General features: G+C 36.0%; 2 protein-coding genes across 2 annotated transcripts; one reads left to right on the top strand and one right to left on the bottom strand.

Annotated features, from left to right (window-relative positions):
- Nucleotides 1–4,870: 4,870 nt before the first annotated feature.
- On the top strand, nt 4,871–11,277 carry LOC143459447 (uncharacterized). The gene is made up of 2 exons (XM_076956615.1): nt 4,871–5,740; nt 10,259–11,277. Exons 1-2 carry the CDS (start codon nt 4,953–4,955, stop codon nt 10,929–10,931), a joined length of 1,461 nt encoding a protein of 486 aa, XP_076812730.1. The 5' UTR covers nt 4,871–4,952; the 3' UTR covers nt 10,932–11,277.
- A 9-nt stretch (nt 11,278–11,286) lies between these two features.
- On the bottom strand, nt 11,287–23,959 carry LOC143459448 (uncharacterized). The gene is made up of 10 exons (XM_076956616.1): nt 21,959–23,959; nt 17,354–17,438; nt 17,212–17,270; nt 16,695–16,823; nt 15,564–15,631; nt 14,423–14,515; nt 13,942–14,091; nt 13,356–13,461; nt 13,040–13,173; nt 11,287–11,935 (listed from the first exon to the last, which is right to left on the bottom strand). The coding sequence occupies exons 1-10, from the start codon at nt 21,993–21,995 to the stop codon at nt 11,819–11,821; spliced, it is 978 nt and encodes a 325-aa protein (XP_076812731.1). The 5' UTR covers nt 21,996–23,959; the 3' UTR covers nt 11,287–11,818.
- Between the last annotated feature and the right edge of the window lie 1,740 nt (nt 23,960–25,699).

Here is a 25,699-nt window from a genome sequence, read left to right as displayed (position 1 = left end):
CGACAACCATCAGCGCTTCTTACCTCGGCTGATTGTTTGAACAAAAGCTGAACCCGAAACCTCACAGTTGCCAAAATTTTCCTCTTCGATCCATACGAGCGCGCACCGACCCAGCACCGTAAACAGACACGAGAGGCCGAATCATTACCCATCAGGTCGACAATACGTTAAAATGCTGAAATGCGCAAAGCGACCGCTTAGCTCGATGTCTATAATTGCTCGTGCTTGATGAAGTCATCATAAATCAATACACTGGAAAGTATTTGGGCCGAAATGACGATACACGGGGACAGAAAATTGCGTGTCGAGCAATCAGTTGCTTGCTCATGCGGATAAAAATCGCGGAACCCATATGGACAATCCGTGAGTAAGGTAACCACATAAACCGACCTGACACAGATGATAATTGAATGGAAAGCCCAAGAAATATCTTGTCGAAATTCTTTCCATTGCTTTTCGACGCCATTGAGTATCCTGTGGGAATGACGACAACGAATAACGGAAAAATTCAACGTATGGAGTCGATGAACAATGCCGTAGCGGGAAATCTAGCTCGCGTCATCAGTTCGAAGCTGGTTTGCATGCAAACACTGTCGGGTACGGTTACAAGATATATGATACAGAGGCAAACGGAATGGGGGCGCCTCACCAAGCGGAAAGAGGATTGGAGAAACCTTTTACTGCGAGTTCCCGAATAACAAAACTGCGAGGTTTTGCTACGATTTCATAAAATGTGAGACTTGAAATTTTTGTTAGATATCTGAACGAGGTTAACACAAACACTGTAAGTATATGTAGGGGCTTAAGAAACATCTTTCTTTCTTTTTCCATTGTGCTTTTAAAGACAACCATTATGCTATCGCCACACAATTAAATATAAGTTAAATTTTTTTTATATCTTTCTGCAGATTGGTTGACTGAAGATTTTTGCCAGATATATCCCATCACTTAGATAACAAGCCATGTAAAATCATAAGAGATTATAAAAATAATCCAGGTGAAATACTTAATAGAAAAACTAGTTAAAATAATTTAATTGCTTAACGGAAAAAAACTGTAACTGAAACAAAATCAATGGAACTGTTGAATAAACACGTTCGTTTACCAAATATTATTACTTGATGTCAAAACTGGAAACCCCGAAAAGAATTTTCCAATGACAACACCTGGAGTCAGTATAGTTTGAAGTCAAACAACGAGGACCAAACGATAATAAGCACCCACAAAAAGTCTGTTTGATCACCACACATTTGCTTTATCGTGGGATAATCTTACAGAAAGGAATAACTACGAAAATGTATCGTAACCGTGGAAACCTTTGAAGAATGAAATCTTGAACGCGTAAACAAAAAAGAAAATGTTGGAAAAACCGAGCATGTACCTACAAGAACGATAAACACAGATTCAAAGGAAGAGGTGGAGCTGGAACCAGAAATACCCTGTAAAGGCGTGGAATTATTGAGTGGAACTCACTCCCACCGAACTGCGACTGCCTAACATAATATAAAATCCCTACAGTTTATTCTTACCCTCTCAGTAAATTGTTAAGGTTGTCTGAAGAATAATTAGTTTTCTTGGGCAAGGTGTGTTTTGATGCATAATAGTACAAGAAAGAAAGAGGCTAAAACACAAAAACTACATAAAGGATAAGACTTTCTCAAATGGTACAAGTTTGTATTGTAAACAGCGAAAGGTCTCCTAATGGACTGCTACTTTCCAACCCAACATTCTTCACTCTAATTTCTAGAGTAAATGAAAAGAAGCATTGACATATCTATTAACACCAATGACTGTTAATTCTTTTATCCTAATTGCAATTCAGCTAAATACAAAGAAAAAAAATTATGAGCATATATTACCAAATAAAGTTAAAATCAAATTATACAATTCAAAAATGGGCATCTGATAAAAAAAAACAGATCAATAACTATAAAAATATGGAAGATGCTAAGATTAGTCCATGTAAATTGGCATTAAAAATTTTCAACACGACTTTCTACAATCTTTTGAAATAAACAAGAAACGGAACATATGCTGAATGTAGTGTCGCTATGGCATTGAAATCTGTGTTTTTACTGAGAACAATCTTATTTACACCATACAGTTACGGAGCAGCGGAGAACCGGGGCAAACGCTCTGCGAAAAATAAAAACCTATTAAAATTTTACCTATTAATAAGTAGTGCTAATTGGATTATTGTAAAAACAGCGTGAAACGACAAGAACAAAGAGCGAAAATCCATACTGGAAAAAATCGGAAACAGCATGCACGGCCGAGCAACTAAGATCATAAGATTATTATCTTTAATGTGCTGATACGCACGTAATGAATATTGTATGACACGTCCAACTAAAATAGAAACGATTCATGACGTAAAATTATTCATATACACTGCCCTACTGAATAAAACAGATTTAGGTATAACTGTATAACGGTATAACTGTACACCTAAACACTTAGGTGTTGCGAGTATAGCAGTAGACTGGACAAAAATTAAAAACTTGCGTTTGGAACTAAAATGAGATTGACAAAAATTGATACTTTGTCCTCTGTCCTGGCAAAAACTATCACATTTACTGAGGGATAAATATTTAGAAGTTCCGCATAATAAATTTAACTGTGCTATAAAACGCATTTGAAATTCTCGTATTTGTTTTATTCGTCGTCGTTTTTTGTAAATCACCTGTGTATTTAATCATTCATGAAATAATATACGACGTCGGCTGTGGAAACAATTACAAACTATATGCTGAATTTGGTATAGAGATAAGTATAATGCATGTTAAACAAGACTATATCCACCTGTCCATATCTGTGCCATAACAAATTACAATCCGTTACGTTTTCATAGCAAGGAGGCTGATTTCTTTCGAAAACTATAAGAAGGTATATCGTATTACAACATAAGCTTATGAATAAGTAACAACTTAAAAAAAGACGCATTGTAACCTGAAGAAACTGTTACAAGGATTTCAAGAGATGTCAAATCCATGAGACGATCAGTCAAAATTGTTTACATAAACTGCCATAAGATTTCTTGGTTGCGTCGTGACACATGTAAACCTATAGCAACTGCGCGGGAGTTAGCATATAGTAAATGTGACACTTACGGCAAACACCATAATCAGGCAATGTTTAGAAAAGCAGGAAATGACAATAGTTTACGATAAAATACCTCGTTTAAATGCGCATTTGTAATGCGCAACTCTCTATGATTGGTCGCATAGATTTACTGGGAGAAGATACAGCTTGTGCGAGTACAGTGTAAAAAATGAAACGTACATAAAGCGCAACACTCTTTTCCGCGAGGATTTTGTATAGTTTAAGGTAATTAGTCACAGGATGACGGGATAAGTAAAGTCATAGCATCTTTGAATGGTCAGTCCGTCAGCGACAAATTTAATTCAGTAAATCAGCTGTATTTGTATTACTATATAGACTGATTCCGTCTTTTCTTATAAGAAAAATACGGTAAAAATATTTTAATCAATTTTGGCAAGTCGCGCGTATGACATCACTTTAAAAGTTCTCATAACTGTCATACGTCAAATGTTAAGTAACGACACATTACATTAATATCAAACAACCGAACTATGCAAGCGCGATTTTTTTCAATTTTGCAAAACACATTTTGACGTCACCTTCTTCGCAGTTTAAAACAGTTATGAAGTATACTTCCTAACTTTGCACTTTGAACGCCTCGCTTATTAGACATGATTTTATTGTTTATAAAGTCGCATACCGAAAATATGATTTATCTATAAACTATACGTGAAAAGATATGAAATCAAGATTACCTTAATAATATTACATAAATTCCCCCAGGCGCCAGTTACAGCTTACACGGTTTAATCTCAAACTAACTTTTTGTCTTTCCAGCTATAAGTTTCTGCTATCAACAAGTACAAAAATTAAGTTAATTATGTTAAATCTAACCCATTGCTAACATTTACATGTTACCCTCTCAGTAGGTTGACTTCCTTCGTATTAAAACGTATAGGCTATTATAGCACGTATCAATACACCATCCTCCAACATACGTGGTTTTGTAAACTTGCAAAGACACTAAACCACGCAGGTTGCGACATAGGCTTGTAAAGATAAGTGTAACCAGTGTACAGTTATAGCTGAATTAGCAAAGTTTGATAGTGAACTTAGCAAAAGAAGTGTTGATGATCTGCTAAAAGAGCAGAGTTAAGAAAAACTTGTGGAAATTTTGATGTTTATGACCCAAACTGTTTACCGGTCGCACGACAAATGACGTCGAAAGATAGCCGAGGCAAGCGAACGACGAAAAACGTCAACCGAGCTTTGCGAAAAAGCACTCGCTTATATCGAATGGTTGTCGAAAAGTGAAGCATACGCGGGTGAGAGATGTTGCGTCCAACAACTTAACTAAAGTTTGTTACCGCAACCCCAGTTGGTTTGGGGTTAAATAGGAAAATTTTGAATGAGCACGTTTAAGAATCTTACCTTGTGCAGGTGGAAAATTTTGTTGCTACAATATATCAAATGTGAATGAATGTTTGGTATTAAGATCAAATAAAAATAGTTGGTAGATAAGAGAGTATAAGATACATTTTGAAGATGATTACTGCAGATATACTTGAGACTAATTGGTTTTAAGATTAGATTTTCAATAAAATGTCAGCGTTTAAAAATTTTCTGTTAAATTCATTTAAAAATAAAAAAATTAACGTCTTACAAGCATCTTCGCTGTGTTTGTTTTCAAAAAACACTGAATATGACAGTAAAATTTACTAAGTGTCCCATTTTTTAAATGAGAGAAATCGAAGTCTTGCTATGACGTCGTAAAATCTTAATGTAACCGACGCTTACAATTGTTTGTTTGTTTGGTTCTTTTAGGCGAGTGGGCACTTTTACATTCAAAGTATTAAGTGAAATCATTAAATTTCTGAATTTTCTGGAGAAAGTTAACCAAGTAAACATCTATGCTGTCCTGCAACGAAAGAACAGCTCAGTACAAAAATTTTTTTGCGGAAAACAATAACTTCGACAATTTTTCCACTCCTGATCTCCGCCGCAGCATGATGAGTTCAATTCAGCCGCATCACCATCACGGAAACAACCAGCAGGACATGATTGATGGGCCAGGAGGAAGCGGAAGTGGCTCCATGTTTCATGACACGTTTTACAATCAAAATGCGATCGCCGCTCAAGCAGCTGTTGCGGCACGGGGTGCACCTCACGCCGCCGCCACCGGCCATCATTATCCGACATTAGACTATCCATCGGGCGCATCTTTTAACCATCACTTATGGCTAAATGCAGCCGGGGCTGGAGGAAATCCATACAATCCGGCGACTTCGTACATGCAGTCCGCTACCTACGGCGCAGCGGCGGTTGCTGCTGCTGCCGGACAACGGCAGTTTTTCGGTGCTCCCGGATTTGGTTCCGATTTTGCTTGGCTGTCTCTTTCAAGCCAATCCGAGCTGTTTAAAATGGTAAGACCACCTTACTCCTACTCTGCACTCATCGCCATGGCCATCCAAAACTCTCCAGAGAAGAAGTTAACGCTTTCCCAGATTTACCAATACGTTGCTGAAAACTTTCCCTTCTACAAGAAAAGCCGAGCCGGCTGGCAAAACTCCATTCGGCACAATTTGTCGTTAAACGATTGCTTCAAGAAAGTGGCCAGGGATGAAGACGATCCGGGCAAAGGAAATTATTGGGCTCTTGATCCAAACTGCGAGAAAATGTTCGACAACGGAAATTTCAGGTGAGCAAAATCGAAGTTATACGCGTACAACGGGTCCGCCATTTTGTTTCAATGGCAATGAACTAATGGGTTGAGAGGACAAAGAAAACACGCATCTAAGCTTATTAGCAACAACCAAGTGCATATAGATGGGGAAAAAGCTTACAAAGATTGATAGAGCTTGAAAGTGAAATAACAGTCTTACGAGCAATAACATGTAAGATTAAACGGTCGAAAATGTCATTTAGGGAGCTATAGGTTTACAGATGCGTAATATCAATTCCCTGCTCGCAAACTTTCTTTTTTTACACTTAAAACATAAAACATTTGTTTAAAAAAATGAGCATATTGATTTAGATCTTAAAATGTGATAATCAAAAAAAACATGTACGTGCGCAAACGATATTATCTCCTTGCTCTCAATCAACCAGATCCGCCATAACGTATAAACATCAGTTCGGTTATTAAACTTACCACCGAAGCTTCACTACGTCATTTACCTTACAAGATCAAGTCGCTGAAAAAGCTTTCGGAACATCTTTCAATGAATCCTTTTTTGTATTACGAGAAACTCTTGGTGATTATCAAATTTTAATGATCGTTTGATTTTTGCTGTTTAAATACCTTCTAACCATACACAAATAATTTTGGAATTTTCCATTTTTGTTTAAAAAAAGTATAAAAAACTATTCAACGAACATTTGCAGTGTTTTATTTAGAATACTTTTTATGCCATGATAAACAATTATCTCTAGTACTGATAATAATGTCTAATAACTCAATGGTTAGGTCAAAACATGAACAAGTACAAACGGGAAATTTATTTTATGTTTTAATTAGAAAAAGAGCGATGCTACTTTAAATCTTCTAGATCAGCACGATTTTTACTACTTTCAAATTTTGAGGACGCATAAACGAAATTCATGTTCATTTTCACATTTAGGAGCCTAGGTTTTAAAACTAACAAATACCCAAATTCTCTTCAGAACTTCACTTGTCATAACACATACATAAACAATCAGTTCCCCCTTAGATTCGAGTATTCTAACACTAATGTCACAAAATAACTTCAAACGAAACCTATATATTCTCTGTATTAATTCATTTAAGACATACACAAGTGATTTATGAAAGCACATATTATGTAGAAATCTATGGCTGTTATTTAAAGCAAGTTTTGGGCATATTGGAGCTTTAATTTTGTTTAAAATTGAAAAACCATAAATGAATCAGTAATAAATTCTTGTTGATATTAAAATCAATCGATGTACATTTTTCGACCGACCATTTCATAAAAGAAGAATCTCTAAGTAAGAGCACTGTATGCGACTATCAATCAAAAATGGTGATAAAATTCTGTTTTTATGTGCTAAAAAGAACTGCATTTTTTTTTAATTCAGTAGATTTACAAAGGCTTCATTGTAAACTACATTTCAAATATAGACTTCTTACTTGTCTTAAAGTTACGCAGGGGAAGGTGGGCTCAATTCTGCGTTATTACTTCATTTTTACAACCGTAGAAAAGAAATTTATGCACCACATGCATTAAAACTCGGTTGCTCAAACACAATCTAGTATTTCCGTTAGATTTTGCAATATTTTTATAGCTTTCATAGACGGATCTTTTACAATTAAATATAGCATTAAAATAAAACAAATTTTTACTTTTAAAATCTACGGGTTAGCTTCAACAGTACCTACTGGAATAGAAACCACCGGAAAGATATACTAATTGAACCTAAAAGCAAACTGTTTGTTTGCGCTCGCGATTGAATTTTCATAATGGGCTTGGGCCTAAACGAGATTATAAAAATGCAGTCTACACAACAGGCTACAGTTTTCTGTCAAATTTCAGTGACTGCGAAAAATAACTCTATGAAAAATTTCTTTTGATCACATCAACAAACAGTTTAGTTACCGATTGTAGTATAATATAAACACGAAAAGAAGTCTAATTAAGTACAACGGTCCGAAAACCGTATAGCCTAAAACAGTAGTAACGTTTTTTAAAATACGGCGTCCTTTGGAAAATGTCTTTTGGTGCATCAGCAAATTACAGTATTCATTTTCAAAGTTCAATTTAAGCTTTTTAAACGTTCAGTTTCTATTAAAACAATTCTATCGGCTGCACGGTTTCGAGACAACAGATATAATAATGACGTAATGCAAACACAGCGAGTCACACTGCAAACGTTCTACAATTGTTGAAAATTAATTAGGATCGAAACAATCAGGAGTAAGAAATCATGGACATACCAAGCTACCATGCGTGGCGATTTTGATGGGACTGGAATCCAAGTTTTAGATTGTGCATAGCTGTCTCGCCCGGTTTATGCTTTGTGTTCTTCTGTCGGGACTTGCCCCAACTTTTAAACAAATTTTCCCAGACGCAAACCTTTTAAAGTTTATTACTGTAACTTTCAAAATGTGCAATGATCAAAGATTTACATGCTTAATGAATATCGATAATTGTGGTCCAGGGTGGAAACTCTACCAGCTAATGGCCGCGACTTCTCTCCACTTCATCGAATCGTCAAATAAAATACACTGTAGTTATACAATACACTTAATTAATTCACTTTTATGTTCGGCCTTGATAATATGGTATGCCTGTGGTAGGGTAGGCTACATTCCTTTCAAAGCATAATATATATTTTCTGATCTGCTCCATTACACTTCTAATACATACATTTAAAAAATTTTAAATTTTTTTCTCTGTGCTGCCGGTCACTTCTCGCACGTCACTGCGCATAGTTTAGGAATCAATAGTCTACAATGTTTTACGCTTTTTAAACCACAGTTTCACGTCCTTAAAAACAATAATACCGTACACGTTCAGCTGTTACCGAACACCAGCAACAATGGAAAAGTGGTTAAAAATTTAAAACGTTTAACTTAAAACAGAAGACTAACTATTTTACCGAACACCGTAACTAGGTCTCGTAGCCCATTACCTCAGATCTTAGATAGGCAGTTGGATTAAAAAATTGATTAGAGAAAATTTGATTTTCGTTATATAAGATTAAACTGAAGTTAGATTTACAGTAGATTAGATTTTAGAAGACAGATTCAAGTTACTATTTATAACTTCCGAGTAAGATTATCGAGGAACTAGTAAAGTAGCTTCAAACGTACAATTTTTAAGGTGAAATAGTGACGGCCTATAAAACAAAATACTGTATGTGAATTCTGGGTCACAGTATTTCTTGCTTCATTTTGATCAGCCAAGGCAGAAGAATACTACATACGCATTAGGCAAGCTTAGACGTCTTCATTTCAAGCCCTTAAAATATTGCTACACATCGCATGGCGCAAGATGAGCACACAAAACATTCGTGAATACAAAAATTCTTACTTCGGAGCTGGAACAATCCCATAACAAATACTCAATGTGTCAGTGTCTTCCAACATAAAAAGACAATAAGCAGAAATAAACGGGCGAAATTAATTCAGATCGATTGATTTGTCACAACTTATTTCACAACTGTTTACAACTTTATATTGCTTAGTTAGAGCCGTCTGGCATAGACCCTCATCTAATATAATGAAAGCCCGGCACTTATCAATGATAATAAAGCAAAGACAAACGTGTCAACTCCAAATTTTGTCAAATTACTATGCAACCTTACCAGTAACTTGTCACAGCTTGAAACAGGGGTACGCTACTCATCAAACTTTCAACCAGTGTGAGGTAATCCACAAACTTAACGCGCAGCAGCGAAAAAATAATTACAAGCTCGTCATATGCATTGTTCGAAGTAGGCCTAATATTTCTTGCAAAACTTTTTAACTTACCGCACCACTTAAAACTTTTTCGACCTCCACCGACTTTTCATAATCATTACAAACACATCTTCCGTGAGTAACGAACAGTAAACTAAAACGTGACACACTTCTCAAAACCTATATTAGCTTTAATTCACAGTACACCTGAATGAATGATGAATTGAATGATTGAATTGAATGATTTTCTCAGTACACCCGAAGAAGCAAGCTTATGCTTACGAAAGCTCGTGTCAAAAAATATAAAGTTAACCTTAAGAGTGCCAAAGTATATCGTGTTTCTTATTTTATCTTTAATTCAGCAAGACTTCCACACTGGTTAATTAAATTGACTTGCTTCACACATCTTAAAATATTAGCATCAAGTGCAATCGACTTAACGATGCTACTGTTGCTACACGTGCTCAACTACGAAAGCGAACAGGGTCAATATTTCAAATTTTGCGTAAAACTTCTAATATCGTGTTGTTACGAGACAAAGTAACACTAATTTTCTGAAGACGTTGATTAAAAGCCATGAAAGACAATATAAGCATTTAAGCTGAATACTTGATTGACTGATAAATTGTAGTTTGTGATGAATAAATCCCGGAGTTTTATTCATGGCAAAACATGCGATTACCGATTCGTGAGGATCGAATTTGCTTTTCTTTTCGATTTTTACACTAAATTCAGCCATAGTTCTTGGTTTGCAAGAATAACCTATAACACTGTTTTGTAAATCATAAATTTAAAACGCCCTTGTTTTTATTGCAGAAGGAAGAGAAAACGTCGTGACCAAAATCTACTGGGCAAAGACTCAATGGATCGACCTTCAGATTTCAATCTTCCGCAGATTCCTCCACCAATATCGCTCATGAATTCAGGGCATAACCATCAGGACAACCGTATAGTCAGCAGTCAAAACCCTCTACAAAACCAGCACGATGCTTCTCATCATCATCAGCAGACAAGTACATCTGTTGGCCTTGGTGGTATGGCGGTGAAACAGCAGCAGAACACCAATATCTACGGCCAAGAAACAAACGGCATGGTAAGTCAAACCATGCATGTGAAGCCGGAGATCCAGCAACAGCACTCGGTTGACTCGATTGAAAATGGCAGCCACGCGCGAAGTCCCCTGACCCCAGCAGTTAACCAAAGAAGCCCAAGCTTAGGGGGAGGTAGCATTATGGAGGCGTGTTCACGATACGGTTTAACAGGAAACGGCGCCATTTCCTCGCCAACTGGCACCCCAACAAGTCCAGGATGTTCTAATACTAGTGGTTTCGGAGTGGGAAGTGCGTCAGCTATGGCAATGGCACAAAATCCTCAAGTGCACAATTCCTACGCACCAGCAGGTCGATCATCACACGGCTCGCACTGTGTACCACACCCGTTCAATTTCAGCGTTAACAACCTCATCCATCGAAATTACTCAAAGATATAAAAAATTTACAATCGCAACCTGTTGCACAGATTTAAAGACTGTAGTTTGTGTTTAATTGTGAGTCGGTTACGACATTGAAGTTCCTGTAGCTTGCCATTACTCTTTGATTTTAAGCGTGGCTTTTTGAAAAATGTTTTGATTTACTATTTCGTTCCGTGGCTTTTGCACAGTACGACGTACAATAATAATCAAATTAATCTAGCATATTTATTTTGTGAACTTGATTTCAAGTAATTATGTTTTTCCTAAAATAGTTAGGTTATTGTATGTTATTTAATCGCTATAGCTTGTACGACTGAAGCGTGATTTCTGTGTTAGAGTGAGTGCTGTGGCGATTAAAAGATCGAAGCAAAACTCGTGATGACAAAATTGTACTTTCAATACTACAAATGATACATCTTGTACTGAAGTGTCGAAAGCACTGAATGCAAATACAAAAATGCGTAAAGTACATAATTAGAACATTAATACCCACATCCACGTGTCACTTAGTTTGTAGAATCAAGATTGACACGCTAAAAACCAGTTCGGCGTACAAAATATTACAAGCTCGAAAACAAACAAGAATGAACGAAGGCATTTCGCGTATTAAGCTGCATGTGATCGAGCAACCACAAAATATAAACACAAAACTAATAAGTTGAACGAACGGTCACAAGTGGCAGGCGGATTTATTAAAAGTAATACCTCGGCTTTTCGCGAATTACATTCCGTAATGGGAAAGTTATGCCAAAATCATTGGCATTTAAGCGGGAATTGCTGAAGCAAAAAAATGCTTGTGTTTGCGAAAATATATACGTCACGTCAGGTAATGCACTCAATCAAAACGTTTTTTTTTCTTAACTTTAAGCGCACCAGTGGTTGACAAACGCAAGCATCGTGCATTCTTAAGGTACAGTCTGCGTCATGTGTAATGGAGTAATCATCTCAGCAAATTTGGTCCCTTTCACGTTGCAGCCACGCAGGTTGGCCTCGCATAAATCGCAGCCTGTTAAGTCGCAATCCTGGAAAACAAAAAACATCAGTAACACTTAACATTACGAAGTTAAGATATCGACGTAAAACAGTGGTAATTATGAAAACGAAACAGGCAGGTATCGGTGCAAGGATCGCATTCTTCTTAATAAAACTTATCACACTCAAAGCTCCAATTCATCTTTTACAAGTCAGTAGGCAAAGCAACCGCTAAAATTTGCCAGAGCTTAAGTACAATGTAAAACGATTAGTGAAGTTCTTTGATATCTTAGCCTGAACATGCTCACCGCTACCAACGTAAAACAAAGCGTGGGAAAGCGCAACTTTAAAGCATGACACCCTGAAAAGGGGTGATGCGTGCCCGATGTATTGCTGATAATTGGTAGCAGATGATTTCCTTTGAGTCATAATTAAAACAAAGACAAGCATGCTCATTCGTATTACACTGTTCTAATGAAAAAATCTCATTGCTCAAACGTAGGATTTTACGTGAATGGTCTTTCTACTACCATCAGCATGGCACTCAACGCTGTGATTGTTTTGCAAAAATAAAATGGCAACGGCTTTAAGATTTCCACACCATGTTAAAATCATTGATATTTCAGCACATATTTAAAATGGCGATATATGATCATTGGTCAAAGACAGACAGATCCAACATAACACCAAAAAGATGCCGCACTTTGGTTGTGAAACAAGACTTTGTTCTATTTGGTTATTGTCATTTACTGACTGGAACCCTGAAAGGGTACATGTCAAATCAGACATTTGTTATTAGACACTAGTGTCTTTCTCCTGATTAATTGAAACTGGATATGGTATTTAACTTAAGTAAGCTTGAATATACCATTTCTTTTCAAAACAAACATAATTCGAAGACAATAAAATGTCACATTAAGTAAAAAAGTTCAGTTCAAATATTTTCTCTCAAAAATATCATTGCAATATATAATTTTACATGTTTGTTTGTCATTCTGAAGGCTTTTAACTTAAGCTGGTGTACAATGAGCATCAATGGGCCACCTGTGTTTGAAATATGTAATGCTGTTGGGTGTGAACTATGAGTTAATGAGAATGGCTAAACTGAAATACATTACACATCAAACAAGATTATAGTTTGATCTCATTCTTACCTCGAGATCTGTCCCAGCTAAAATAGCACTTCGCAGGTCACAGTTTTTCAGATTAGAATTTTTCAATGTAGCTACACGAAGATTAGCTCCAGCCATTAAACTGCCTTCTAAGTTCACTGCCTTCATATTAGCTCCTAAACACAACATAGTTGCCGGCTATCATTCAATTTATTGTTTACTTTAGTAAATGTCAATTACAAATGTAACAGCTAACTAAAGATGTCTTACGGTTTTATAATAAATTTCTGTATGTTTATAGTAAACAGTACAACAGTCAACAAAGACATAGCAATTGAACTATTAAGTGAAAATGAACCTTCCATGTTTGCCTTTAGGCCAGATGGATCGTCAAAATTGCATCCTTTTATCGAACAACCTTCAGCATTGCAACAAATCATTCTTGCACCTTGCAAATTGGCACCCTAAAGTTAATTGGAAATTAACATGATTATAAAAAATTATTATTGATTGAAACTTGACTAGAAATATGGATGTAAGTTAAAACACCGCAAAGGGTTTCAATACAATTTAAAACAAAATATTCAACAATGATACTAATGTGTTGAACAGCCGATTTAGGAAATCTTTTTAGGTAAATATCTGATCCTTTTCATTAACTTGAAAGTAACAGCTAGATATACAATTCAATGTGACTTAAGGGCGACAACTAGTGGTAATGGTAATAACAATTATAACAAGTAAACTGCAAGCGAAGACAGACTGATGTAAAAACAAGCACAAACTAATATGGAAAATAATTTTATGATAGAGATATGAATGTGATGGCAATGTATTTATCATATGAGAACAATAAACATCTTATCATGGTGCATCTTTCTTATCAAACAATGAGAGTATACTGCATGTCTTTACGGTAGTTTCTTAATGTACTTATTACTTACATCCATTATTGAACCGGATAAATCTGCTCGTTCCAAAGAAGAACAATACAAATTTGTTTGACTTAGATTGCAATTGCGCAAGTTGGCAAGCTTAAAATTTATATAACGAAGATCTAGACGTGACAGGTCAGCTCCAGAAAAGTTGACACCCTTAAAACAGGAACTGGCCATTAATATTAACATGTAGATACCTGAAAACTGATGGAAACAAAAGTAAATAAACATTAAAAACGTAATGAACGACAATCAATAAATCCGAACAGGGTAAAACAAATAACTTAAATGACCTTGACAAACATTTGAGAAAATGGCATTTTGTTTCAACATATCATATTTGAATAAATTAAAAACATGTTGTAAAGATAAAAAAGTTTATTGAATGAAGACATGAAGAATGTTTAAGAAATATTACTTTACAAAACAGAGTTTGAACATACCGGTATGCTCCCACGCATATTATATTTGGTTTTATAAAAAATACCTGAAAGCGTAGTTCACATTTTGCTGGAGTTGAGAGAAGCGCTTTGACTACCATGCTACGTGTCAAGGGTTCACTGTATTCTTGTCTTTGTTGCTACACATTAAAAGAACAAAATTATTTATTTGTTGAAGTAAAAGATTGAAAAATATGTACGGTACTGACATCTATTGTTATTTTAGTTCAAGATTTGAAAGTAGTAATTTTAGACTTGAAACAATAAAAATTTGTCATTTCTGGTCTGGTCAGAACTTAGCTACTTCCAACAGCTAATTGAAAATGAAATACAATACTACCCCACAACTCGAGTACCTTAAAACTCAAACCAACTTTAAACTTAAGCAATTTTTTGGAGAAATTCCAAACCAGAAATCAATTGTTTTCCAAAACCAAACATTATTTATCAACAACTAAGTAAGTATATACAATACCATTATCAAGGATATTTTCAATAAAAATTCACCAGTACAACTTATGGCATTTACTTTATTTAAATTACTTATCTTTATGTGGCATTTTCAGTATCATTATTACTGTTCATATTGGACATATATTTACCCAAGTTTTTGTTGTCTAAAACAGCGTGGTCCAACTTCTTTTCATCGCGGGCCAAAATCAGAACATTTTTTTATCTTGCGGGCCAATGTTTTTAAATTCGAACTGAAGAGCTTAGCTATTTAGCTACTTAGCTATTAAATGCTGATCAATGTGACATCTGCGGTCGAGGTTCTTCCTCGACAATAGCGACTATCAGTTCGTGGGCCAAAAAATCGGTGCTCGCGGGCCAACTTTGGCCCGCGGGCCAACAGTTGGACCACGCTGGTCTAAAACATAGGTTTTAAAAATCGGATATGGATGTTAGTGATATTCTGGGAGAAGAGTAATTTGCTTTAAAACGTTTAAATTTTTTCAAACACAAATATTATCTCCAGAAAAGACTTAAGTTTGGGTTCTGGGACTGTATTCTGAACAAGTGCAAAGATACATTCTAATGCACAATGCTGTCTAGATGAATTCAAAACCACATTAAAAACTAAAATTGTACAAGAAAGCCGTATATAAGTATGTTTACATTTATACTGCAAAGCAATATCACCACACAAGTGTCTCAGATTTGCTACACAAAGCAGAAATCAAGTCTTACATCAATGAGTTTTTCCAATTCATCAATAAGTGCAGTTAACCCGAAGAAACAAGCTTCTTGCAACACACCTGTACATTCAGTGTTAAATCAGTTAGTATCTCATGCATTGGACATTTATGATCCACAAAAAATTTTAGTAAAAATTGTGAAGATGACTAAGTAAAATTATTGTTCCAACATATTTTTTTGTAAAAAACACTGCAAAATAGTTTGAAGACAATACTGCACCAACAGAGATTCAGTTCGGTGTTATGTAATAATTATAATTCAATAACAGGAAATCTAAATGTGGTTAGACTGTAAGCTAATAATTATATTACGTTAAAAAAAACTGGCAGTGCTACGATGGTTTTGAAAAAACATTAACAATAATCTCTAATCCTGTTAGTAATTCTAGTGAATATGGACAGGTCACATAAAATGGGTCCAGAAAAATGCAAGTAGATAATATGTTTATTGCTCAATTTATGATAATTAGATTTTTTTCTTTTTTGAGAAAATATGATAAGGTTTAAGTCAGTGGTTCTTAACCAGGGGGGCGTTAAGCATCTCTCAGGGGGGGGGCGAGCTCTACAACAATTTCAATTTTTTTTAATTTCTTTAATGTCCTACGACCTATGCTGTTCGTCTTATTTTGTATTTTATCTTATTTTAGCTCATTTGACGAAGAAGAAGTTTGTGATAAATAGAACTGCTAACTACAGTAGGTGCAAAAGATGATTGACGAAACAACAACAAAGGCAACCGCCACCATGCTGTGCACAGTGCACTGTCACCCTGTCAGAAGTGTCAGTCAGTGAGAAAAAAGATTTTCTGTCTGTTTTTCTCATTCTCACAAATGACAATGAAATAAAAATAATAGGCTACGGCGCTATGCGTTGTGGCAATGCTCATGCCTGACTTTTACTTTTGTTTATGGCAACACTGGTTGTCATAGTGAAATTTATTTAAAATCTAGGGGGGCGCGAGGCAAATGACCATTATTGAAGGGGGGCTTGATAGAAAAAAGGTTAAGAACCACTGGTTTAAGTGATGTAAAATTTTCCCAGTCCAAAGAAAAACAATCTAAAACTAAACTTTTTGCAAGTAGTTGGCTGTTAGAAGAAATAAAAATAGTAACAAACACTGCACCTCTAGGATTTACATTTGAATCCAAGATAATCTGACCATGTCTCAGGTAACCCAATAATGGTTCAAAATACAAAGGTGAACGATCTATCATTATGGCACCAGTACTATCTCTTGTGTGCTTCCATTTACCTATAAAATATTGTTATAACATAGCTTATGGTTATGCATATGATTAAATCATAGTTTACAACTTGGCTGGTTCATATCATTATCACTATCATTATAAGGTATGCCTTCATGCTCTTAAACAATGTGCCTAATAAATAAGAATGCCATGTTGAAACTTGACTTTAATAGTTGCCAATGATAGAAATTAATTTGTTTGTTACTTATGAAAAGTTTCTGAAAATTCTCCTAACAATTTTACCATTTAACAACAATGTATTATACAACCAAAAGCTTTAATTTTAAATTACGCTACTACTATCTTATTTTATGCAATATAAAAATTCAGTCTAAATCTATCATTAAGACTTGCTCAAAAGCCATAATAACTATCCATAGTTTTAAAACTTACTGTCATCTTGAAACATTTTCCCCAACATACTGTCATGGTGTCGACCAACTAACGTACTCCTGGAGAAAAAATAACACATCAATATACAATATTTCCATGTGCTGACAATTTCGGCAGCAAGATTTAATTTCATGTTAATTACCTGGTGGTGGTGAAAATTTTACCACCAACATTTAATGTGATCCAATCATTTGGACAATCATTTGGTTCATCATCAATAAAAAACCCTAAATCGAGAAGAACAAAACATCCGCCATTATTGTTATATTATATACATATATTTTAACATAAAACTTGATTTTACTGAACTAAAAGCAAATATAAACTCAGTTTCTACAACACACCAAAGAAAAAAATGCAACTACGTAAGCCACACAAAAAATAGCAGGCTTGCTGCAAATGCTTAAAACCGAATACACCAGAATGTTACACAATAAAAGCAAGAATAAAACAGAAACTTCATAATTATCAAGAAATTTCTGTGAAATGTTCATGACTTATTTTATAACTTATATTTAATTTAAATTAGTTTATGATGTACATTATTTGGAGTTTAACACTAGAAGGACGGCAATTTTCGTATACCTAGAAGGACAGAGTGCGTCAATTGACGCAAAAGGTCAAAACGGCGCAAATATAACGTTTTTTGTTGAGAAAACTGTGCTGTTGCTCCGAAAAAACTACTTCTATCGCATGTCCGCTTTGTGCATTTTAATTAACAAAAGCAATCACATTGAAAATACAAGCACTCGTGCCTAAACACTTCTGTTTCACGCAACTCCTTTTTCTTCTTGCACTCTTCCGGGACTTCTCTCCTGTTCTGGCGCATTGTCCCTACGAGGCTGCACTTCTTTTCCGCAAGTCCCAACGCCAGGTCAAGTGAGGTGAAAAAATTATCGCAAGTGACGTTGTAACCTCCTTCAAAAAGCGGAGCCATGAGTTTCAGTACAACGTCGGTGGGCACACTCACGTGGGGGCTCCTTGCGTCATCTTTTCCAACGTAAGGAAAACCGTTGAATAAATATTTGTTTTCAACGTCAACTGCCAGCCAGAACTTTAGACCAAACTTGTCTGGTTTATTGGCCATATATTGGATGAACTTGCAGCGTGTCTTACACGGCAATAGTTGCTCATCCACAGTTATCTTCCACTGTGGAATGAATGCTTTTTGGCAGTTTGATATAAAACTGTTCCAAAGTTGTGAAGCGAGTGCAAATTTATCATGCAATAGATTCCTACGCCTTTCCGTCTTCAGATCGAAGCGAAGGAATCGTATGAGCTCCAGAAACCTGTCTCTTGCCATGGTTTGGGAAAACATCGGACATCCCCACGACCTCCCCCACAAACTCTTCACAGGGAAGTTGCGCCCTCCTATCACGCCACGAGCAACCACCAAGCCGACGAATTTATCTAATTCATCTAATTTATCTAACTAAGAAACTCTTACTACACTTACGCTTCGATAAACTTCAAAAATTCCGAAATTAGGCTGCGCTTGTGACGAAACTACTCTGTTTTGCGGAAAAGTCGACTTGCATAGTTTGTCGACACGTTTGTCACACCTCTGTGTTGGCAGCTGTGACCTAATTCGATAAACCTGTAATTATCAGCAGAAAGAAAACGATGCTCTCTATCGCGAGAACTGGTTTTTGTACTGTGAAGTAACAATGCGTCAATTGACGCACCCCGTCCTTCTAGGTAGTGACCACGTTAATTATCTCTACCGGTAAAATAAAAACTTCATATTCATGGGTTAGTTACCTAACACTAATGTAGGAAAAGTCAGGAAATATCACGGTTTTGCGATGCACCACTTAAAAGTTATAGATGCACTTAGGTTGAAAATGTGTCAATTGACGCGCCCCGTCCTTCTAGTGTTAATAAGAAATAGGCTACAACCACGACAATACAGATATAGGCCATTTATTTCTTAATACGCTTAATATCAGCAGCAGAGTAAAACTGGAAAATATTAACAATCTCAATATTGCGCCTTTGAATGATAAGGGGAATAACCATCCATGTTATTTTGTGGGAAGTTATTCCATTAAAATATTTCCAAAGTCACAAGTGCAGAACCAAACCTAACTTGTATCATAAGTTGTATGTTAATTCATTATATACCGATTATTTTTCAAAAAAATTCTTTGCTGACATTCTAATGAGCTTTATAGAAGTACCGTATAAATTTCAATTACACCTTTTAAAAAATTTAGGGTGTACAGACACATAATCACGCGACACATAATCACTTGAACAGTTAATCACGCGACACTTAATCACGTGGTCAGTTAATCACGTGGACAGTTAATCACGTGGACAGTTAATCACGCGACAGTTTTTCGCCGACAGTACGCGAACTCTACCAGAAAAGTCGGTGCCAGGCTCGTATAACAATCGAAGGACCTGCCGCTGTCTTACCGTTGTAAATCGAGATTATCTTAATTTAACGGACATTGCTATGACTAATAAGACAGTGCAGTTTAGCTTAACATCGAAAGGGAGACAATCGGTGCTGCACAAACAGTACGAGTTTGTCAAACACCGTGAGTACGCAAACGGAACCATTCAGTGGCGTTGCAAACTCTACCAGAAAAGTCGGTGCCAAGCTCGTATAACAACCGAAGGAGACCAAATCATAACTGATGCTGATGCTGAACATAACCACGGCGGCAACAAAGAGTCGGCTTTGGCAAGACAGGCTATCAGTCAAATGAAGTTGAATATGGGTGAACTGTCAGCCAGTACAAGCAACGTCATCGGGTCTGTAAGCAGAGACTTGGAACCAGGTGTACTCATGGCGCTACCAAAAAAGCAATCTTTGAAGCGGACCTTGCAGAGAAAACGTCGCAAACTGCAGACTGCATACTGTACGGCCGCTCTACAGTCTCCGATGGATACTAATTTCACAATACAAAAAACATTCCAGCACATGATTTTGCACGACTCTGGACCTGGAAACAATCGTCTGATTCTTCTTGGTAGCAGGGATCTGCTAGACGGTTTGGCCAGAGCGAAATTGTGGCTAGCTGATGGAACGTTAAAGGTTGTACCGTCTTTGTTCTTTCAACTGTACACAGTACATTTTGAACTTGTTCCGGGTCTTATTCCTGCAGCAGTTTATTGCCTCGTTGAAAATAAAACGCGAGCAACGTACGATCGCATCCTTGATGCAATTAAAACAATGATCCCCACTGCTGCACCGGAATGCGTTTTGCTCGATTTTGAGACTACCGCAGTAAGTGCTTTCCGCACAGCATTTCCTACTGCAAATGTTAGGAGTTGTTATTTTCACCTTACGCAAAGCGTCCTGCGCAAAGTTAATGAAATTGGCATGAAATGTGACTACGAGTCTGATGACGAATTAAGAACAGCTGTTCGGTGTTTACCAGCCTTAGCCATGGTCCCTTCCTCTGACGTAGTCGAGTCATTTCTGATCTTAGCTGATAGCATGCCCGATCACGAGAAGATGCCTGAGCTGCTTTCATATTTCGAACACACATATATCAGAGGCAGACGACGTCCGGGACGTGGTGAAAATTACGGCTCAGCCATCTTTCCAATCGAAAGTTGGAATCATTACGAAGCCGGGGCAGGTTGCATTGCAAGAACGAATGCAGTCGAAGGTTGGCATTTTGGTCTCCAAGCGCTTTTTCAATGCCACCACCCGACATTGTGGACTTTCATACAGGGAATTGAAAAAGACCTTCAAATGCAACGTGTAACGTTTCTGCAAGGAATGGCTGGTACTCAACCTTCTATTCCAAAGCGGTACAAGGCACTGAAACTGCGCGTGCAAAACACAGTTGACCGTTATCTGTCAAGTGAAATTTTAGTTTATCTTCGTGCAGTTGCTGACATTTCCCATGTGTAGACATGCAATTTTCGATACTGTAAATGTGTGATTAAATGTCGTGTAATTAACTGCCCAAGTGATCATGTGTCGCGTGATTAAGTGTCACCAAACCAAAATTTAGTTAGGCTATATTATTATCAATTGCATTAGGATCCTAATAGAATACAAACATTAAGGATTGCATGCAAATACTAGAAAACATGTGTTAATACAGCAGAATTCGGACTTGGTTATTACATCCCCGTTAACACAATCAACCACTTGCTAGTTGCTACATCTAAATTGCTTGCGATAGAATTTTCTCATTCATTATAAATAACCCAATAAATACAAGCAGCCATGGCTTAATCTATTCACTTTTGATTTCCCATACAGGCAAACAGTACTTTATTATGTTCAAATGCTGACTTAATACAAATGAAAATTTAGTGTGGAAAAGCAATTAGCCGATTATGAACAAATATCTAAACAGAAGAAGATAACCGTCTCAGAAAGACTTTCCACCGATTGAAAATTATAAAATTGGCCGGACCCGAGGTGGATGTATTAACCAAATTCTACTCTAGACCAGTATGTCAAAAATGAATATCTTAATAAAACTGCTTGTATTACCCTGTAACACTAGTACATTGAAATATAGCATATGCAGAACACATTCAGAATATCATGAGTTACATATCAAATTCTGTTACCATTTATAAAATAAATAGGAGACAGTGGTACATACTTAGTAATCCTGCATTCTAAATATAGTACATACAGAAACAATATAAATTTCTGAGCATTAAATTTAGTACATACAGTTACACATTATATACAAACAGTAAATAAGACTATTCTTGATTATTTTAACAATATTTATTATGTGGCAGGTATAAAATACAAACTAACCTTTTTTACTACTAGTCCATTCTTTCCAATCACCCATTTTCAATCCTGATATATTTAATGTAATTAATCACCGGTATGTTGCTTCATTGATATGGTTCATTATGCACCCAAAAACTTTTTATAGAACAGATATATACTTAAGAAGTACTAATGAAATGCACTTGCACCTGCAGTGATTAAGCAAACAAATACTACGGAGCAATTGTTACATCTAAAAATATTTTTTTTAAATATTAAGCTAACTTTTAAATCATTTAAACTGAACTAGAGCATCTATTAGTAAGTGTGCTTTAAGCACACCAGAAATATACGCCAATAAACATACCACCTAAATGTGCATTGCAACCAGCGGTGTATTCCAAATAAAGAGGTGGGAGTTCGCTGTCAAGCAGATGTGGCATTGTATCCAAATGTATATATATAAAAATGGGAATAAATAAAAACAAAGCAAGAAAAAGTAGGGGAACGGCGATCCTTTTCCACTACACCACTGATGGTGTTGTAACGATCATAAACTTTTTCACCCATAAACTGGAGCATAAGTCAACTTTTTTGGTCAAATGTAGAATGATCAGAAAACAAACTTTTTAACAAAGCTTATATTTATCGTGGTACATTTCTATTGGAAAAAATTATACCACTCCTTTAATTTGAAATATGTTTGTCTTCGAGTACACTGTTACATAATTAACTAATCATCATAATCTGTAATAATACAAAATTATAAATATCTCTAATGAAATAAAACCAAAAACTTTTAAAATTATATGTCTAAAACATAGCTAGTAGTCTTAAGATATTTGCATGGATAAGGTAGTTTCAAAAGAATCAGAAAGATACAGCCAAATTAAAATGGTTTACAAATTTTTTTGTTCCCAGATTTCTATTGAGATGTTTTGAGACAATCAGATCAGGGATTGGCCCTTCGCTCAAACAGACTAACAATTAACAATCACAGTAAGTATCCTAGGTAATAGTAAAGACTTTTGGTCTTTCATTTGGGTTTAAAATTTTAGTTGTTTTGGAATTCACATAGTTGCAAACTGCAAACCTATTTTTCCAACTTGCATCATCTCGTCACAACTTGGACATATAGCTGGCGTCTAAAAGCCTAACCATGTTGTTTTTTATGATTAATTATAATAATTATTTGACATAGTCACGTGGTTGGTTTTACATTTCAAGACAAGTGTCTTGGGATTAGGGGTCAGAAAACTTGTGTATCATAACACGTAATTTTATTTAATCTGAAACATATTTATAACAGAGATTACTAAAGAAAAGATCTAATCATATGTAACTCAAACTAAGCGCTACTATAATGCAAGCCCAAGACAAAGCACGAAACAACACAACAGCTTGTTAAGAATAAAGGTGCACTCCTAAGCCCTGCGTGCAATTGGTCCAAGGTTCAACACAGGAGCACTCCATAACCAAATACAAAACAACAATTAAACTTACAACAGAGTCTCTCCAAATGACATCATAGTGTTGTAATAATATCAATTACTAATTGTCGCATAACAATGTTTTAAACAATCGCAACATGTATTCACTATGCAGTATTGGAACAATGTACAGTATATTAATGCATTTGGTAGTTAATCGGTGCTTTAATGCTCTGAGTACTGTTGTTTCTAACACAAAAATTATTAGAAACTTCTTCAGAAAAATAAAATATTAGCTCAAAATAACAAAGCTTCATTTATGTCTATTCCAAGAGAAAGTCTGGAGTTTGGGGAAAATTTATTGCACTGCAAAGATACAGAGAAAGCGAAATGTAAGCTGTGTCAAACTGTTCTAAAAATTCCTGGATCTAGTACAAAGGGACTGATAAGTAATGTGAACTCAATGCTTGAAATAGCAGTGAAGTTATACAAAGCTAGACTTCAAAAAGTTCAGACAAAGACCAACCAAAACCAAAGTTTCAAAAGCTTGGCATCTATGAACTACTTAATCAATTAACAAATTGACTGCCAAAGCCTGATTCACTAATCTCATTCCAGGCGTCAAGCAATATTTGCCTCATTTATTTGTTTTAAATTTTTGAATACATTTTTCCACAAAAGTGTTTTTTTTTCTGTTGCCAGGGTTTTTTCCGTTGTTGTCCAAGAACGCATTTTTTGCCACGAACGCATCTTCTTGTGGATGTTAACTGTCAAGGTGTTAACTGCCGTGGATGTAGCCTACTAACGTTTAAATAAATTGCCTCAAGTGAACGAATACATAAAGCATTCAAAGCTGATGGGTATCATTTACTTAGATCTCACAAACAATTTTGGGATTTGGTGATTAAAAACAATGAAAAAATTTAAAAGCTTGTCCCAGAGGAGTTTATTGCAATCACAGTGGCTTTCGATCACTGGGTCTGATTCGCATTGAAGAGAGTATGAATGCAGCTAAGGCAATCACACTAGTAAAAGAACGATTAGAATGCTTTGACCTGTATGTAACCATATATGTGATGGCAACAACCACTGTTTGGGCAAACATCATGGTAAAATTTGAAAAAGAAACTGGCCCTCACTATGTTACCTGTTATGCCCACGCGATCCATTTAACAGTCTATGGCAGGGCTTCCCAAACTGGGAGTCGCGACCCGGCAAGGGGTCGCGTAACGAACGTCAGGGGTCGCAGAGCGTATACCAATTTTACACGAAGTACAAAATACAATCAAAACAAAATATCGTTCCAGCCTAATCAACATTAAAACCGCCTTGAGACCAGCATTAGCAGATGTTGAGCCACGGCTGGACTTGCTTTGTAGCAGAAAGCAGTCGCACCAATCACACTGAATAAATGTGTGAGCTTTTTTTGTTTCCAGTGGCCTACATATGTGTAAAGTAGTAAGTAGGCTTTGAGTACTGGTTGCTTGAATTCAGTCTTTGCATCTCAATAAATGTCACTAATGACAAAGGTATATTTCGCACTGCTAATCAATTTAAACATGAAGGGTCGCGGAAAACTTCAGAAGTTTGAAAGGGGTCGCGAGCAAAAAAGTTTGGGAAGCCCTGGTCTATGGTGTTCTGTGTAAGACACCGATGTTTACAACAAGTGAAGCTGTTACTGATGAAAACAACTATGAAAGTGACACTGAGCCCAAGACCACTGCTGAAGATGGAAAAGACTTTGAGCACATACACTACTTAAAGAATCCCTTTTTTGTCACCCTAACCTGCAAAACGCAGTGACAAAAGTGCAAAAAACTTTAATCAGCGTTCTCCTGTAAAAATTATAACAATCTCCAGTTATATATCAAATTATAATCATTTTTGAGACATTTCGGAAAGAGAAGCAAGAGTTTATTTCACCATTCCAAATTAAACTAAAAAGTATCATAACATAATTGATTGGTGTGGGGCAGTGAAAAAACCTCACGGTCATCTGCCTCAGATTCTATTGCAAAAAAAACAAACAATTAAAATGGATAGAAAAAGTGAAACTCAATTAATTAAAAAAACACTGCAAAACAAAAACAGAGTCACACCACAGAACCAACAGCAGAACAAAAATGGAAAATATGATTTGTGATAATAAGGGGATATTATAGTATACAGATCGAATACAGTGTAGAATTCTTGTTTTCGGAAATCTGCTTTGCGAAGCATTGCATTGAATGGTAATGACTTCCTGTTTTCCATTTTAATTCGTAACATAAATGTTGTGCCTGCCTATCCTGTGTGTATTAATTAATTATTATTCACAGTTGTTCAATGCATACAGTCTACTAAGATAATCGCT

Source organism: Clavelina lepadiformis, chromosome 5 (genome assembly GCF_947623445.1).
Source record: "Clavelina lepadiformis chromosome 5, kaClaLepa1.1, whole genome shotgun sequence".
NCBI lineage: Eukaryota > Metazoa > Chordata > Ascidiacea > Aplousobranchia > Clavelinidae > Clavelina > Clavelina lepadiformis.
The sequence above is the reverse complement of the archived record's forward strand: the minus strand, read 5'-3'. Positions and strand labels throughout refer to the sequence as shown.